The sequence below is a fragment of the Pseudorasbora parva genome, chromosome 8 (assembly GCF_024679245.1).
Source record: "Pseudorasbora parva isolate DD20220531a chromosome 8, ASM2467924v1, whole genome shotgun sequence".
Classification (NCBI taxonomy): domain Eukaryota; kingdom Metazoa; phylum Chordata; class Actinopteri; order Cypriniformes; family Gobionidae; genus Pseudorasbora; species Pseudorasbora parva.
Window position 1 is genome coordinate 607,099 of NC_090179.1, and position 14,657 is coordinate 621,755.

The 14,657-nt window shown below is 41.7% G+C and overlaps 1 protein-coding gene across 1 annotated transcript; it reads left to right on the forward strand.

Annotated features, from left to right (window-relative positions):
- The first annotated feature begins 142 nt into the window (after positions 1-142).
- ppm1lb (protein phosphatase, Mg2+/Mn2+ dependent, 1Lb) lies at positions 143-12,382 on the forward strand. The gene is made up of 4 exons (XM_067451519.1): positions 143-591; positions 3,422-3,581; positions 7,587-7,748; positions 11,223-12,382. The coding sequence occupies exons 1-4, from the start codon at positions 256-258 to the stop codon at positions 11,567-11,569; spliced, it is 1,005 nt and encodes a 334-aa protein (XP_067307620.1). The 5' UTR covers positions 143-255; the 3' UTR covers positions 11,570-12,382.
- Positions 12,383-14,657: the final 2,275 nt, after the last annotated feature.

Consider the following 14,657-nt stretch of genomic DNA (forward strand, 5'->3'; position numbering starts at 1 on the left):
GATAAATTCTACTGCAGCCGCGAGTGCCGGAGGAGAGGATGAGTGTGTTCTTATTCCTCCTCTGATGTGTGTGTGTGTGTGTGTGTGTGAGAGAGAGAGAGAGAGAGAGAGAGAGAGAGAGAGAGAGAGAGAGAGAGAGAGAGAGAGAGAGAGAGAGAGAGAGAGAGAGAGAGAGAGAGCATGAGTGTGTTATTCTTCCTCCTCTGATGTGTGTGTGTGTTCTTGTTCGTCCTCCTCTGATGTGTGTGTGTGAGCATGACTCGCACCATGCGCGGTCTGCTGCTGCGGCCGGACTCTCTGCTGCTGCTGACGCTGCTGTGTGTCAGTCTGGCTCTCTGGAGCTTCTTCTTCCACACGGAGGAGATGAAGAGCATCGCACAGTCCAGCCTGATGAAGGGCCGGATGGCGGAGGCGGTGAAGCCGCAGGGCGAGCGGGTATCCGGGGCATGGCAGTACCGGAGCAGCGCGGCGGCCGTGTACTCCATCCAGGGCCGCAGAGAGCACATGGAGGACAGGTTCCACATCCCCACGGACGCCATCAACCACAGCCATCCGTCCATCTTCGGCGTCTTCGATGGGCATGGTGGGGAGGTAAACATCTGTGTGTGTGTGTGTGTGTGTGTGTGTATGTGCGCGCTCATCCATCTGTCTGTCTGTGCGCATCAGTGTGTGTGCGCATCCACCTGTCTGTCTGTGCATGCATCTGTGTGTGTGTGTGTGTGTGTGTGTATGTGCGCGCTCATCCATCTGTCTGTCTGTGCGCATCTGTGTGTGTGTGTGTGTGTGTGTGTGTGTGTGTGCGCGCGCGCGCGCATCCACCTGTCTGTCATGCATCTGTGTGTGTGTGTGGGCGTGCGCATGCATGCATCTGTCTATCTATCTGTCTCTCTGTGCATGCATCTCTCTCTCTCTCTCTCTCTCTCTCTCTCTCTCTCTCTCTCTCTCTCTCTCTCTCTCTCTCTCTCTCTCTCTCTCTCTCTCTGTGTGTGTTTGTGTGTGCGTGTATGTGTGCATCCATCTGTCTGTGCATGCAGATGTAAGTATTTCTAGTGAGATTTGTATTTTGTAAGTGATAACTAACACCAACTCCACACTTCTATAGTATGGTTGTGGACATCAGGGTCTGTTAAAGCAGCTCGTAACATGTCTCGGTCTGAAGCGCGGTCTTATAATATAATTATTCTGTTTCCATCACTTTGCCACATTGGCCCCACTTTATATTAGGTGGCATTTAAGGCAAGGCAAGGCAAGTTTATTTGTATAGCACATGTCATACACAATGGCAATTCAAAGTGCTTTACATAGAAAGGAATTAAAATAGGGATAAAAAATGCATAAGAAAAAGAATACAATGTAAAGAGAATTAAAAATAATAAAATGATGATAACCATCATAATCTCCTCCATATCGCTTTGTAATGCAGCATTCTGTGCAGAATTCAAATGGGTCTGTATGTTTGTTGTCTGCGCCGACTCGCGCATATGATCCGCGCTGCGCTCTCGTGTCTGTAGTCTAGATTTAGACCAGAGCCGTTGGGGTGTGTGCGCTGCTGCGGAGTGAGAAACTAACGTGAAAACAGACTTTATTCACCTCAACTAAAAGCTTATTTACACTGAATGGTTTCCTATCACATATATAGTGTGCTGTGTGCCTTTCACCATATAGAAATGAGTAAATGTGTGTAAACAACTGACCGATTTCAGCCTTAGCCTCGGCAGTGGTGGGGGCGGGCTTTAGATTCTAGAGAGCATTTTGATTGGACAAAAGATTTAATGAGAAAGTGAAGTCTGCGATGATGTCACCAAAATCTGAAATTCGTTTTAGCGGACGTGGAAGACTGTAAATTTTGAATGCTTATATCTCCTAAATGCAAATTTTGTCATAGTTTTGGAACATACCAGCTTATTCATAACTTTAAAGGTCCCGTTCTTCGCGTGTTTTCGAAGCTTTGATTATGTTTACAGTGTGCAATATAACATGAGTTCATGTTTTGCGTGTAAAAACACAGTATTTTTCACACAATTGCCTTATCTGTACAGCGCTGTTTCCTCGGTCCTAAAAACGGCCTGATGATTTCCTTGTTCTATGAAGTCCCTCCTTCAGAAACACGTAACGAGTTCTGATTGGGCCAGCGCTTCCCGTGTTGTGATTGGACAGCAGCTTAGCGCACTTTGCCCAGAAAGGTCCCGCCTCTTACCATAACGGGGCGATGCAAGTGCTGAATGCGCGCTCTTCTCCACGCGGGAGAGCAGCGAGACCACGCCCCCTATTTTGCGTGTTCTTGTGGGCGGAGCTTTAGTCAACAAACGGTTCTAGTGACGTCATCACAGCAGGAAGTGCAGCGGTGTAGTCCAAACCGGCCGCTCGCTGTCGGCTTCGAAAGGGAACTTCTGTTAAATAAAATATCTCGCTTGGCATTGAACTTTGAGCTTTATAATTTTACAGGTATTATTTATGCTCTAACAGCAACATTACTGTAGCTCAAATGATAGAGCATGGCGCTAGAGACGCCAAGGTCATGGGTTCGATTCCCAGGGAAAGCAAGAACTGACAAAATGTAAAATGTGTACCTTGAATTCAATGTAAGTCGCTTTGGATAAAAGTGTCTGCCAAATGCGTAAATGTAAACATTACACACTAACTAAAGTTTGAAAGATGGGATCGCGAAGAACAGAACCTTTAAGACTAACACAGTCATACTAAAAGCTAAAAAACTTAAATTCTGATTTCAGTGGACCTTTAACTGGAAACAGGCCTCGCAACAGAAGCATTTTTGAATGAATCTCGAGTGAATGATTCAATGACTCACTCATAAACACTTCACTTGTTTTATTACTGAATGAATCAGTGTTTTTGAATTAATTATTCAATGACTCACTCATAAAAGGCTTGTTCGTGATCCATTGGCGCTGCGCAGACTGATCAGCATATGACATCAAAGTACCGCAAGAACGATTGTAGAGCAAACTACTCCTTATGCTTTTGAATCTCTCTCGCGGTACTTTGATGTCATACACCGATCGGTCTGCGCAGCGCCAATGGATCACGAACAAGCCTAAAGACTTCATTTGTTTCATTACTGGATGAATCAGTGTTTTTGAACGAATCTCTTGAGTGAATGATTCAATGACTCACTAATAAAGACTTCACTTGTTTTATTACTGGATGAATCGGTCTTTATTTTGCATTTCATACAGTGATGATGATATACCTGTCAAGCGTTAAAAAAATTCTACCGTACAGCAGTTCCAATGACTTTAACATAACTAGTATTGTTATGACAGGACTTTAAATATTAAGAGATATGTCAGCAGTAAGTAAAATGCATGCGCTGAAGAGTCAGTTCATAAACTGTCCTGTGGAGTATGAAAGTGTTGCTCCAGAATGAGAAATGTGTGTGCTATCTGTGTCCGTCTCTCAGGCAGCTGCAGAGTACGCCAAGTCTCGTCTTCCCATCATGTTGCGCCAGCAGCTTCAGAAAGAAAACGGCGCTCGTCCTCATCAGTCCATCCTCAAGCAGCAGATACTCAACATAGACAAAGAGATCCTGGAGAAACTGTCGGCCTCCTACGATGAAGCAGGTGAGAGATCACCATCATGGATGGCTCACAATCACCTCTTCAACCAATAGACCTGAGAATCAAACCTTAGATGTGCGGTTCAAGTACCTGACAGCATTCAGTAGAGCTGCATCATTCTCGATACACTGACATAAAAGTCTGGATTAAAAATGCAGGAAAAAGATTTTTCATCCCTGGATGAATTAAAATTTTGAATGAATCTATTGAACGAATGATTCAATGACATTATAAATTTAATGACAAACACATTTTTAACAGTCATTTATCTATTGGCGTTACATTTTAATGGATGCAATCATTATTGTGTCAAATTACTTTCAAAAGGTGATTTACTCAGTGTTTATATCTGAATTGTAAACTTTTATCCAGTGCTTCTGTGATAATCTGAATGATTATAAGGCAGAAATAATGATACTGTGTGGTTGGCATGGTTTAAAGGGTTAGTTCACCCCAAAATAAAAAATATTTCATTGATTACTCACCCTCATGTCGTTGGACACCCGTAACACCTTCGTTCATCTCACTACAGTGGCTGTACAGTAATTTTACAATGCAACGAAAATAGTTATTGTGCGCACTAAAATCAAAATAACGACTTTATTCACCAAGTTATTGACGTGAACTCGACGCATGCGCGAGAATGTGACGCAGCTCCGCCGTTCATGTCCCAGAAGAGGATCGCCTGAGCTCACGGCCGAGACCTACACGGAAGACGATAACTTGGCGGATAAAGTCATTATTTTTATTTTTGGGCACAAAAACTATTCTCATCGCTTCTTAAAAGGATTGTAGAGCCGCTGTAGTGAGATGGGCTGTGTGTCGATGTGTTTAGGGCCTTTATGGGTCTTGTGAGTGGGAATGGACTGAATGCCAATGGAGGCCTATCTGAAGCCTTTCTCAGCTTTACACTAAAATATCTTCATTTGTGTTCTGAAGATCCTTCCCAACGACATGAGGGGGAGTAATTAATGATATATTTTTCATTTTTGGGTGACCCTAACCCTTTAAATCGTACTTATCTGACCGTTATCAGTTTGTAGCAGTAAATGAAGAGATGTCACACCGATCACAAGTTCAGTATGGGGTACCGCAAGGCTCAGTGTTAGGACCGTTGCTCTTCACCCTGTATCTGCTCCACTGGGAGATATCATTAGGAAGCATGGCATTAGTTTTCATTGTTATGCTGACGATACTCAGCTCTATATTTCCTCACGCCCTGACGAAACCTACCAATTCACAAGATTAACGGAATGCATAGCTGATATAAAAAATTGGATGAATAGTAATTTCCTGCAACTTAATTCAGATAAAACTGAATTTTTAATCATTGGACAGAAAAGCTCCACAAGTAGTAACCGAGAATACTGTCTAACACTTGATGACTGCTCTGTCAAGCCCTCATCTCTCTCTCTCACACACACACACACACACACACACACACACACACACACACACACACACACACACACTCGTCGTCAGTGAGGAACCTGGGTGTGATTTTTGATACCAATCTTTCATTTGAAAGCCACGTTTCTAGCATCTGTAAAACCGCATTCTATCATCTTAAAAATATATCTAAATTACGGCACATGCTTTCAGTGCCAAATGCTGAACAGTTAGTACATGCGTTCATGAGCTCAAGGCTAGATTATTGTAATGCTCTACTGGGTGGTCGCCCTGCTCGCTTAATAAACAAACTCCAGCTGGTCCATGATAGATAGATAGATAGATAGATAGATAGATAGATAGATAGATAGATAGATAGATAGATAGATAGATAGATAGATAGATAGATAGATAGATAGATAGATAGATAGATAGATAGATAGATAGATAGATAGATAGATAGACAGACAGACAGACAGACAGACAGATAGATAGATTATTGTAATGCTCTACTGGGTGGTTGCCCTGCTCGCTTATTAAACAAACTCCATCTGGTCCATGATAGATAGATAGATAGATAGATAGATAGATAGATAGATAGATAGATAGATAGATAGATAGATAGACAGACAGACAGACAGACAGACAGACAGACAGACAGATAGACAGACAGACAGACAGACAGACAGACAGACAGATAGATAGATAGATAGATAGATAGATAGATAGATAGATAGATAGATAGATAGATAGATAGATAGATAGATAGATAGATAGATAGATAGATAGATAGATAGATAGATAGATAGATTATTGTAATGCTCTACTGGGTGGTTGCCCTGCTCGCTTAATAAACAAACTCCAGCTGGTCCATGATAGATAGATAGATAGATAGACAGACAGACAGACAGACAGACAGACAGACAGACAGACAGACAGACAGACAGACAGACAGACAGACAGATAGATAGACAGATAGATAGACAGATAGATTATTGTAATGCTCTACTGGGTGGTTGCCCTGCTCGCTTAATAAACAAACTCCAGCTGGTCCATGATAGATAGATAGATAGATAGATAGACAGACAGACAGACAGACAGACAGACAGACAGACAGACAGATAGATAGATAGATAGATAGATAGATAGATAGATAGATAGATAGATAGATAGATAGATAGATAGATAGATAGATAGATAGATAGATAGATAGATAGATAGATTATTGTAATGCTCTACTGGGTGGTTGCCCTGCTCGCTTAATAAACAAACTCCAGCTGGTCCATGATAGATAGATAGATAGATAGATAGATAGACAGACAGACAGACAGACAGACAGACAGACAGACAGACAGACAGACAGACAGACAGACAGACAGACAGACAGATAGATAGATAGATAGATAGATAGATAGATAGATAGATAGATAGATAGATAGATAGATAGATAGATAGATAGATAGATAGATAGATAGATAGATAGATAGATAGATAGATAGATAGATAGATAGATAGATTATTGTAATGCTCTACTGGGTGGTTGCCCTGCTCGCTTAATAAACAAACTCCATCTGGTCCATGATAGATAGATAGATAGATAGATAGATAGATAGATAGATAGATAGATAGATAGATAGATAGATAGATAGATAGATAGATAGATAGATAGATAGATAGATAGATAGATAGATAGACAGACAGACAGACAGACAGACAGACCGATAGATAGATAGATAGATAGATAGATAGATAGATAGATAGATAGATAGATAGATAGATAGATAGATAGATAGATAGATAGATAGATAGATAGATAGATAGATAGATAGATAGATAGATAGATAGATTATTGTAATGCTCTACTGGGTGGTTGCTCTGCTCGCTTAATAAACAAGCTCCAGCTGGTCCAAAGCGCAGCAGCTCGAGTTCTTACTAGAACCAGGAAGTATGATCATATTAGTCCAGTTCTGTCAACACTGCACTGGCTCCCTATTAAACATCGCAGACATTTTAAAATCTTGCTTATTACTTACAAAGCACTAAATGGTTTAGCTCCCCAGTACTTAAGCGAGCTCTTAACACATTATACTCAGGTCTATTGGTCCTGTGCTGCCTATTGACTCAAAGATCATAATGCAAGGCAAACACGTCGCATGTATCTGATCTATTTTTAACAGCATTCAGTATGGGATTTGATATACATAGATTTTGTGTTCTTAAAAATAGACCGATATCATATACAGACTGTCTCCGGGAGTCGGGGTTAGACTAGTCGACTAGCCTGTGAAACAGTTTCTGTTTAAGCGGTTCTGAAATTAGATGTTTAGCACATCCCTAATCCAGACTGACTGGCTTCACGCGCTTCTTACACTGTTCTCACGAATAACGGCATCGTGGTTTTTCAGGGCTTGCGTTCTCTAGCCGCCGGGCGCTGTTGCTGTTCCTACAGACTGAAATAAGTACATGACCCACGGGTCTTTGTGTATATACGTGCAGACACTGAGAAAAATCATAGCAGACACACATGAAACCAACCTGGGTTTCCATTGATAGCTGGCTTCACTGTTCCCTCTCAGGAGGCTGTTCTTCATTCTCGTGAACGCTTTGTGTCTGGCTCAGGTACCACGTGTCTGGTGGCTCTGCTGTCTGAGAAGGACTTGACTGTAGCTAACGTTGGCGACTCCAGGGCAGTGCTGTGTGATAAAGACGGTAATGCTGTCCCGCTGTCACATGACCACAAACCCTACCAGTTAAAAGAGCGAAAGAGAATCAAGAAATCAGGTGAGTAGTAGTCCACTGCAGTCAAGCTGGTCTCTCTCTCTCTCTCTCTCTCTCTCTCTCTCTCTCTCTCTCTCTATGTATATATATATATATATTTACTGTAATGTGATAATTGTAAAGTATTTATACATCACGGTAGTATTTGTTGTACTGACTTTACACTGTTTTAAAGGGGATAAATAATGCAAAATTCACATTTGTATTGTTTTTGAACATAATTATGTGTTAGCAGTGTGTGTACACCAACACCCTATTGAGGTCAAAATCTACACTCTCCGTTTGTTATTTTCCCTATAAATCTAAAACAGTGCCTCGGGTATTAAGGATTGTGCTCAAATGTGACATCGCATTGCAACAGGCCCCGCCCATGACTGCCCTATTAGCATAGCTCCGCCCCCCAGTGGGCTGTACACGGTCCGCCATGTTTTTCTCCTCGCCAGAGCGTTTAACAGCAGCATTCATGTGAGGAATGTATTCTTTTGAAAGCAACTAAAGTTATTCAGTCAAGAGCAGTGTGTGATTTTCTGTTTTTTCTTCTGTTGTTTCATTCATATTAACAGCATACACCGATCTGGCATAACATTATGACCACCTAATATTGTATTGGTCCCCCTGACCCATTGAGGCATGGACTCCACTAGACCCCTGAAGGTGTGCTGTGGTATCTGGCACCAAGATGTTAGCAGCAGATCCTTTAAGTCCTGCAAGTTGCGAGGTGGATCCTCCATGGATCGGACTTGTTTGTTCAGCTCATCCCACAGATGCTCGATTGGATTGAGATCTGGGGAATCTGGAGGCCGAGTCGACGCCTCAAACTGGTTGTTGTGCTCCTCAAACCATTCCTGAAGCGTTTGTGCTTTGTGTCAGGAGCATTATCCTGCTGGAAGAGCCACAGCCACCAGAATACCGTTTCCATCAAAGGCTGAACATGGTCTCAGCAATGCTTAGGTAGGTGGAGCGTGTCAAAGTAACATCCACATGGATGGAGGACCCAAGGTTTCCCAGCAGAACATTGGCCAAAGCATCACACTGCCTCCACCGGCTCGCCTTCTTCCCATAGTGCATCCTGGGGCCATGTGTTCCCCAGGTAAGCCACACACACACACACACACCCGGCCATCCACGTGATGTAGAAGAACACGTGATTCCTCAGACTAGGCCACCTTCTTCCATTGCTCCGTGGTCCAGTTCTGATGCTCACGTGCCACTGTTGATGCTTTCGGCGGGGTCAGGGGTCAGGGGTCACCCTGACTGGTCAGCGGCTATGCCGCCCCATACGCAACAAACTGAGATTCTCTGTGTATTCTGACAGCTTTCTATCAAAACCAGTTAACTTCCATTAAAGGGGGGGTGAAATGCTGTTTCATGCATACTGATCTTTTTACACTGTTAAAGACTTGGAATCCCATACTAAACATAGACAAAGTTTCAAAAGTTAAGGTGGACGTTTGATGGGAGTATTTCTTTGTCAAAAATACTACTTCCGGTTAGTCTTAAGTTTCGGCAAGTTTTTTGAGATCATGCGTCCCCATTGACGTTAGTGGGGGCGGAATTTCCTTGTATGGGCCTTACGGACAATTCTACCGGAAGCGCGTGAGAGAGAGCGAGGGAGAGAGCGAAAGCAACAGCCTACGCCCATCAAAGCGCTGGTTTGTAGGATGCTAAACAGGTGATATAACCAGTAGCTACTGACTTACCCACTGATAGGCCGGCGGTCGATCTGTATTAGCACTTTCCTCACGCGACGGGCGAATCACTTTCCTCACAGAGCGACTCACTTTCCTCACGCGGCAGGCGAATCACTTTCCTCACTGAGCGAATCACTTTCCTCACAGAGCGACTCACTTTCCTCACGCGGCGGGCGAATCACTTTCCTCACTGAGCGAATCACTTTCCTCACAGAGCGAATCACTTTCCTCACAGAGCGACTCACTTTCCTCACGCGGCGGGCGAATCACTTTCCTCACTGAGCGAATCACTTTCCTCACAGAGCGAATCACTTTCCTCACGCGGCGGGCGAATCACTTTCCTCACTGAGCGAATCACTTTCCTCACAGAGCGAATCACTTTCCTCACAGAGCGACTCACTTTCCTCACGCGGCGGGCGAATCACTTTCCTCACTGAGCGAATCACTTTCCTCACGCGGCGGGCGAATCACTTTCCTCACTGAGCGAATCACTTTCCTCACAGAGCGAATCACTTTCCTCACTGCAGCGCGCTCCTGCACACGTCATTATTTAGCTCCGCTCACACGACACGCCCCCACCCGCTCGGCTTTTTTCGGAAAGACTCGGAACAGCGCATCTTTCTTATATAATTATAAAAAAAATAAAGACTTTTCGGAGATATGCAGGATGCAATGCTACTCTATAGGTACTCAAGATTGACATGACACTGACTGAAACTGAGTGTTTCACCCCCCCTTTAACTTCTTAATATGCCTTTTAAATAGATGCTTTTCACTAATTGAATGAGAACAGCTGTGGACGCTTTAATAATTAGCCCAAAGAATCAAGGCAAACGCCTGTCAATGGCTCGAATCGAAACAAAACTATGACTCAATAACAGTTCTTAAAGCCAGCCATAATAATTGAGTGCAGCACAACACGGCCGTTCTTTAAATAGCCGTGGTTATAATTCAAATACAGTTTACTAAGTCAGTAAAATTATACTTCTTCACTTCTTCGCTTCTTCACTGTCCAGACGCTTCTCCTGGCTTGTTCTGAGACACTGCTTATGATTTATGGGGATTAATAAAAAAGCACTGGGTGGATTTTTACCATTATAGGGTGGTTGTGTCAAAGTGTATTTTGCATGATAGGTGCCCTTCAAAAGGCAGATGAACTCTTTCCCCGCCAGCATTTTTGAACATTTTCACACAAAACTTTCATGGCCCCCAGGATGTTTTGTTGTATGAGCATGGAATCTATCAAAAGAAAGATCAGATCCTCTGTTGTATTTTCAATTAATTTGAGAATTAAAACCTTTATCAACACTTCAATGAGGGTAAGTTTCATAAAAAAGCAACATTGGGCAAATAGCTGAGAAAATCACATTTTTGTGAAAGACTCCATCCAGATGCGATTCAGATGATCAAACACAGATGGAGACCGTCAAAGCTTCTCAGTCCTAGAGCTCGTCCTGGGTCATCTCTTTCAGTAACATTAGGCCGTTTTGGTTTATATGATGTTTAATGTTTGATATTGTGTTATTTTACATATGCATCTGATTATGAGATCGCTAGTTTCTGCTTCTACTTCACCTGTGTTTTAATCTGGAGATTCTGTACTCTTCCCCTACCGAAAACACGGAAAGATTGCGGGGAAAGAGTTAAAAATGTTCTGCAGCTCTTTTAGATTTTTTAGAAGAACTGTCATTGTGTGTGTGTCTGAAATTCAAGGTCTGGTGACATCCTAATAGTTAAACGCCTTAACTTCTTTAATTGACTGGCCTGCTTTAATTCTCTGATTTAGGTGGCTTTATCAGTTTCAACGGCTCCTGGCGTGTGCAAGGCGTTCTTGCCATGTCCCGGTCACTTGGTGACTATCCGCTGAAGAAGCTGAAGGTGCTGATCCCTGACCCTGATGTGCTGACCTTCGACCTGGACCAACTACGGCCTGAGTTCATGATTCTGGCCTCAGATGGACTCTGGGACGCCTTCAGCAGCGAGGAAGCCGTGCACTTCATTAAAGAGCGTCTGCATGAGCCGCACTTCGGTGCCAAGAGCATCGTCCTGCAGTCCTTCTACCGCGGCTGTCCCGACAACATCACCGTGATGGTGGTCAAGTTCAGAAAGAGAGGCTCCGGAGCTGCGGTCTAGAAAACCATCATGTAATGCAAACCAGTGTTTGACTGGATGAGCGGTTATCATTATGCATAACTTTAACGTTAGATAAAAATGTTAAACGACTATTTTTTTGGAGAAGCAACCATTTATCTTTAAATCGATTGGTACATATTTAAGCAATCACTTCTTCATTAAAGGTATAGCTCCCCCATGGAACTGCAACATTGCATTTTTGAAGAAATCTTTTTTTAAAGCGTTAGTTCAGCCAGAAATGTAAATTGTGTGATTAATTCCTCCTGTGGTTGGCCAGCCGTCAGTCCTCCGCTCATCTTCACACACAGATGAAGATATTAGTGTTGAAATCCGATGGCTCAGAAAGGCCTTCATTGACACCAATGTCATTTCCTCTCTCAAGACCCATAAAGGCACTAAAGACGTCGCTACAAAGCCCATCTCACTACAGCGGCTCGACAATCCACAGTGATTTTAATCCAAAGTGTTGCCTTATTTTAATGAACAAACTTATCTCTCTCTCTCTCTCTCTCTCTCTCTCTCTCTCTCTCTCTCTCTCTCTCTCTCTCTCTCTCTCTCATGAATTTATTTGCCAGAAGTGTTATGTTGTCTACAGTTGACATTTTTTGGAGGTTCATGTTAATTGTCAATGTATTATTTTACACATTGATGTCTCGCTGAGATGAAGAATAACAAAATGAATGTTTATTTTAAATATTAACACAAGTCGAATCATCAAATAATGTCACAAAGCTCCTGATATTATTCATGTTCATGTGTTTATCACTTAGGAGAATTGGTCAGACATGCATATTTAATAAAAATAACAAATTACTCTGCATTTTACTTATTGTATTGAACCGTATGATAAAAGTTGTGAAATTTGGCACGCTCATAGAGGCCTGGCCCTACATTAACTATCCCTCTAGCGCCACCACTTGTACAAAATTTGACTCATGTTTTAGCTAATATCTTTTGAACCCTGAGGGCTCTGATTCCTTGGCTCATGATGATTTGAGTAACTTTTTTTTGTCTCCTGAATCCTTGCTGAGTCCAACGATGCCAAACATGCCAGGTTTCGCCTTATGGTTTGTGCAGCGTTGTAATTTAGCGCTTAAAAACATTTGCAAATATTCAAAACTGTTAGTCCGATCTAGAAGAAACCAGCATAAGAAACACGGAATCCAAGTTGATTAACTAGAAGTCAGAGCCCAATTGTCAAAATCTTTATAGGAAGTGGCAAAACAAATCTAAACAAAGTTGTCCATGGGTCATTTTGTATGTAGTTATTGATATAAATGTCTGAAACAAAATTAGAGTCACCAAACTCGACACATATATGTGTGGGCTCATTCTGAGGACACATACAAAAAATGATGGGATTGTGCCTCTTGGTGGCGCTATAATAGAACAAACATGAAATTCCCATTGACTTCAAAGCAGTATATGGTATAAGATGCTAGGCCTTTGTTTTACAAATGCTTTGACCTCACATTACGAAACCTGGTGTGTGTCTTCCACACCAAGCCCTGAAGGTACTCATAGAGTTTCGGGGCAGTATCACCATGTGGTCAATGGTTATGACCAAATTTACAAAAATGCTAATAACTTTTGATTAAATTAGCCTATTGTAATGAAACTGGTCATAATACATTCATTGGATTCTGCCGAGAACATAGACACCAATTTGACCATATTTGACAAACCTTCCTGTCCTCCATCAAGTTTTCAAACTCGTCCTAGACCGTTCGTCCGATTTCTTCAGACCGTGCCGACAAAATAATTTTGCGTCGATAGTCAAAACAATTTTTGTATAGCCCTGCGACGAATATGAGGCATGATGCCAAAATTACTCTTGAGGCTTTATCTCTGCAATGCTTGGACAAATTGATACCAAACTTTGCATGGGTCATTATTCCCTTACTCCGACCACATCACATCAATTTCATAACTGTGCCTCCAATAGGTCAAAAGCCATAAACCATTAAATCATATCATTATTGACTGCCTTTAAAATTTTACAGCTATTCCACCTAACATGATCTTAATAGATCTTTAATGGCTAATTTTTGTTCTGACACTCCCAGCCATACTGTCATCTCTTATTGTTTTCTTTGCGCTTGGCCCAGGTAATGGCTGCTTACAGATATATTTTACAGTGTAACGGTTATTTTAAATATAATAAATAAATCCATGGATAATAAATATTTTATTAAAAATGTTGTATTTTGTCATTTGTAGAGACACAGAGAAACAGAACTCGGGCCGTTTGCAACTTCAGGACGTTCAGAAAAACATCAGTGTGTGAATCTTTGGCTCTTCTCAGTTCCTGACGGACTGGACATCAGAGCTTTAGTTATGGAGCCCAAGACTAAACGTCTCGCCGTCTCCATTTGCAGCGCTTATTTTAAGCGTTTACGTGGAAGGATTATGTATTTTATTGGATATTGGATTAAAGCCAGAAAATTAAATCATCAGAGACTCATCTGCAAAATGTTAGAGTTAGATGGGCTAAATGAAGTTCACCAAACCCAGTTCTGGAGACACAGCGTCTGAAACTACAAACCAAAGTCATCAAGGCAGAGTTTCTGCTATAAAGAACAAGAGCGACCCACTGTGAGCACGGAGACAGAGCTAGCCGTCTTTTAGCTTCTCAGCTCAGACATCATAAACCCAGCTAGAATTTTTTTGTTATCAGAATGTTCTGAGAACATTACCATGTATTGTTCTATAAATGTTTTCAGCGGGTAGTTTTATTTTTGTTCCCAGAATGTTCTTTTCAGAGTTAGGAGAACATTCTTCGAAAAACATTGTAAAAATGTTTAGTGGTAACATTCTTATAACATTATTGCCTAACGTTTTTATAAAGTTTTCAGCGGGTAGTTTTATTTTTGTTCCCAGAATGTTCTTTTCAAAGTTAGGATAACATTCTATAAAAACATTATAAATGTTTTGTGATATTCCTTAAATGTTTACAAATAAAAATTTTAGAACATTATCCTCTAACATTTTATAAAGTGGTAAATGTTATTGTACTTCACACAATGTTCTCCTAAGAGGTGTGATAATGTTCTATAAAATGGTTTGGGAATATCCTTGTTAAAATGTT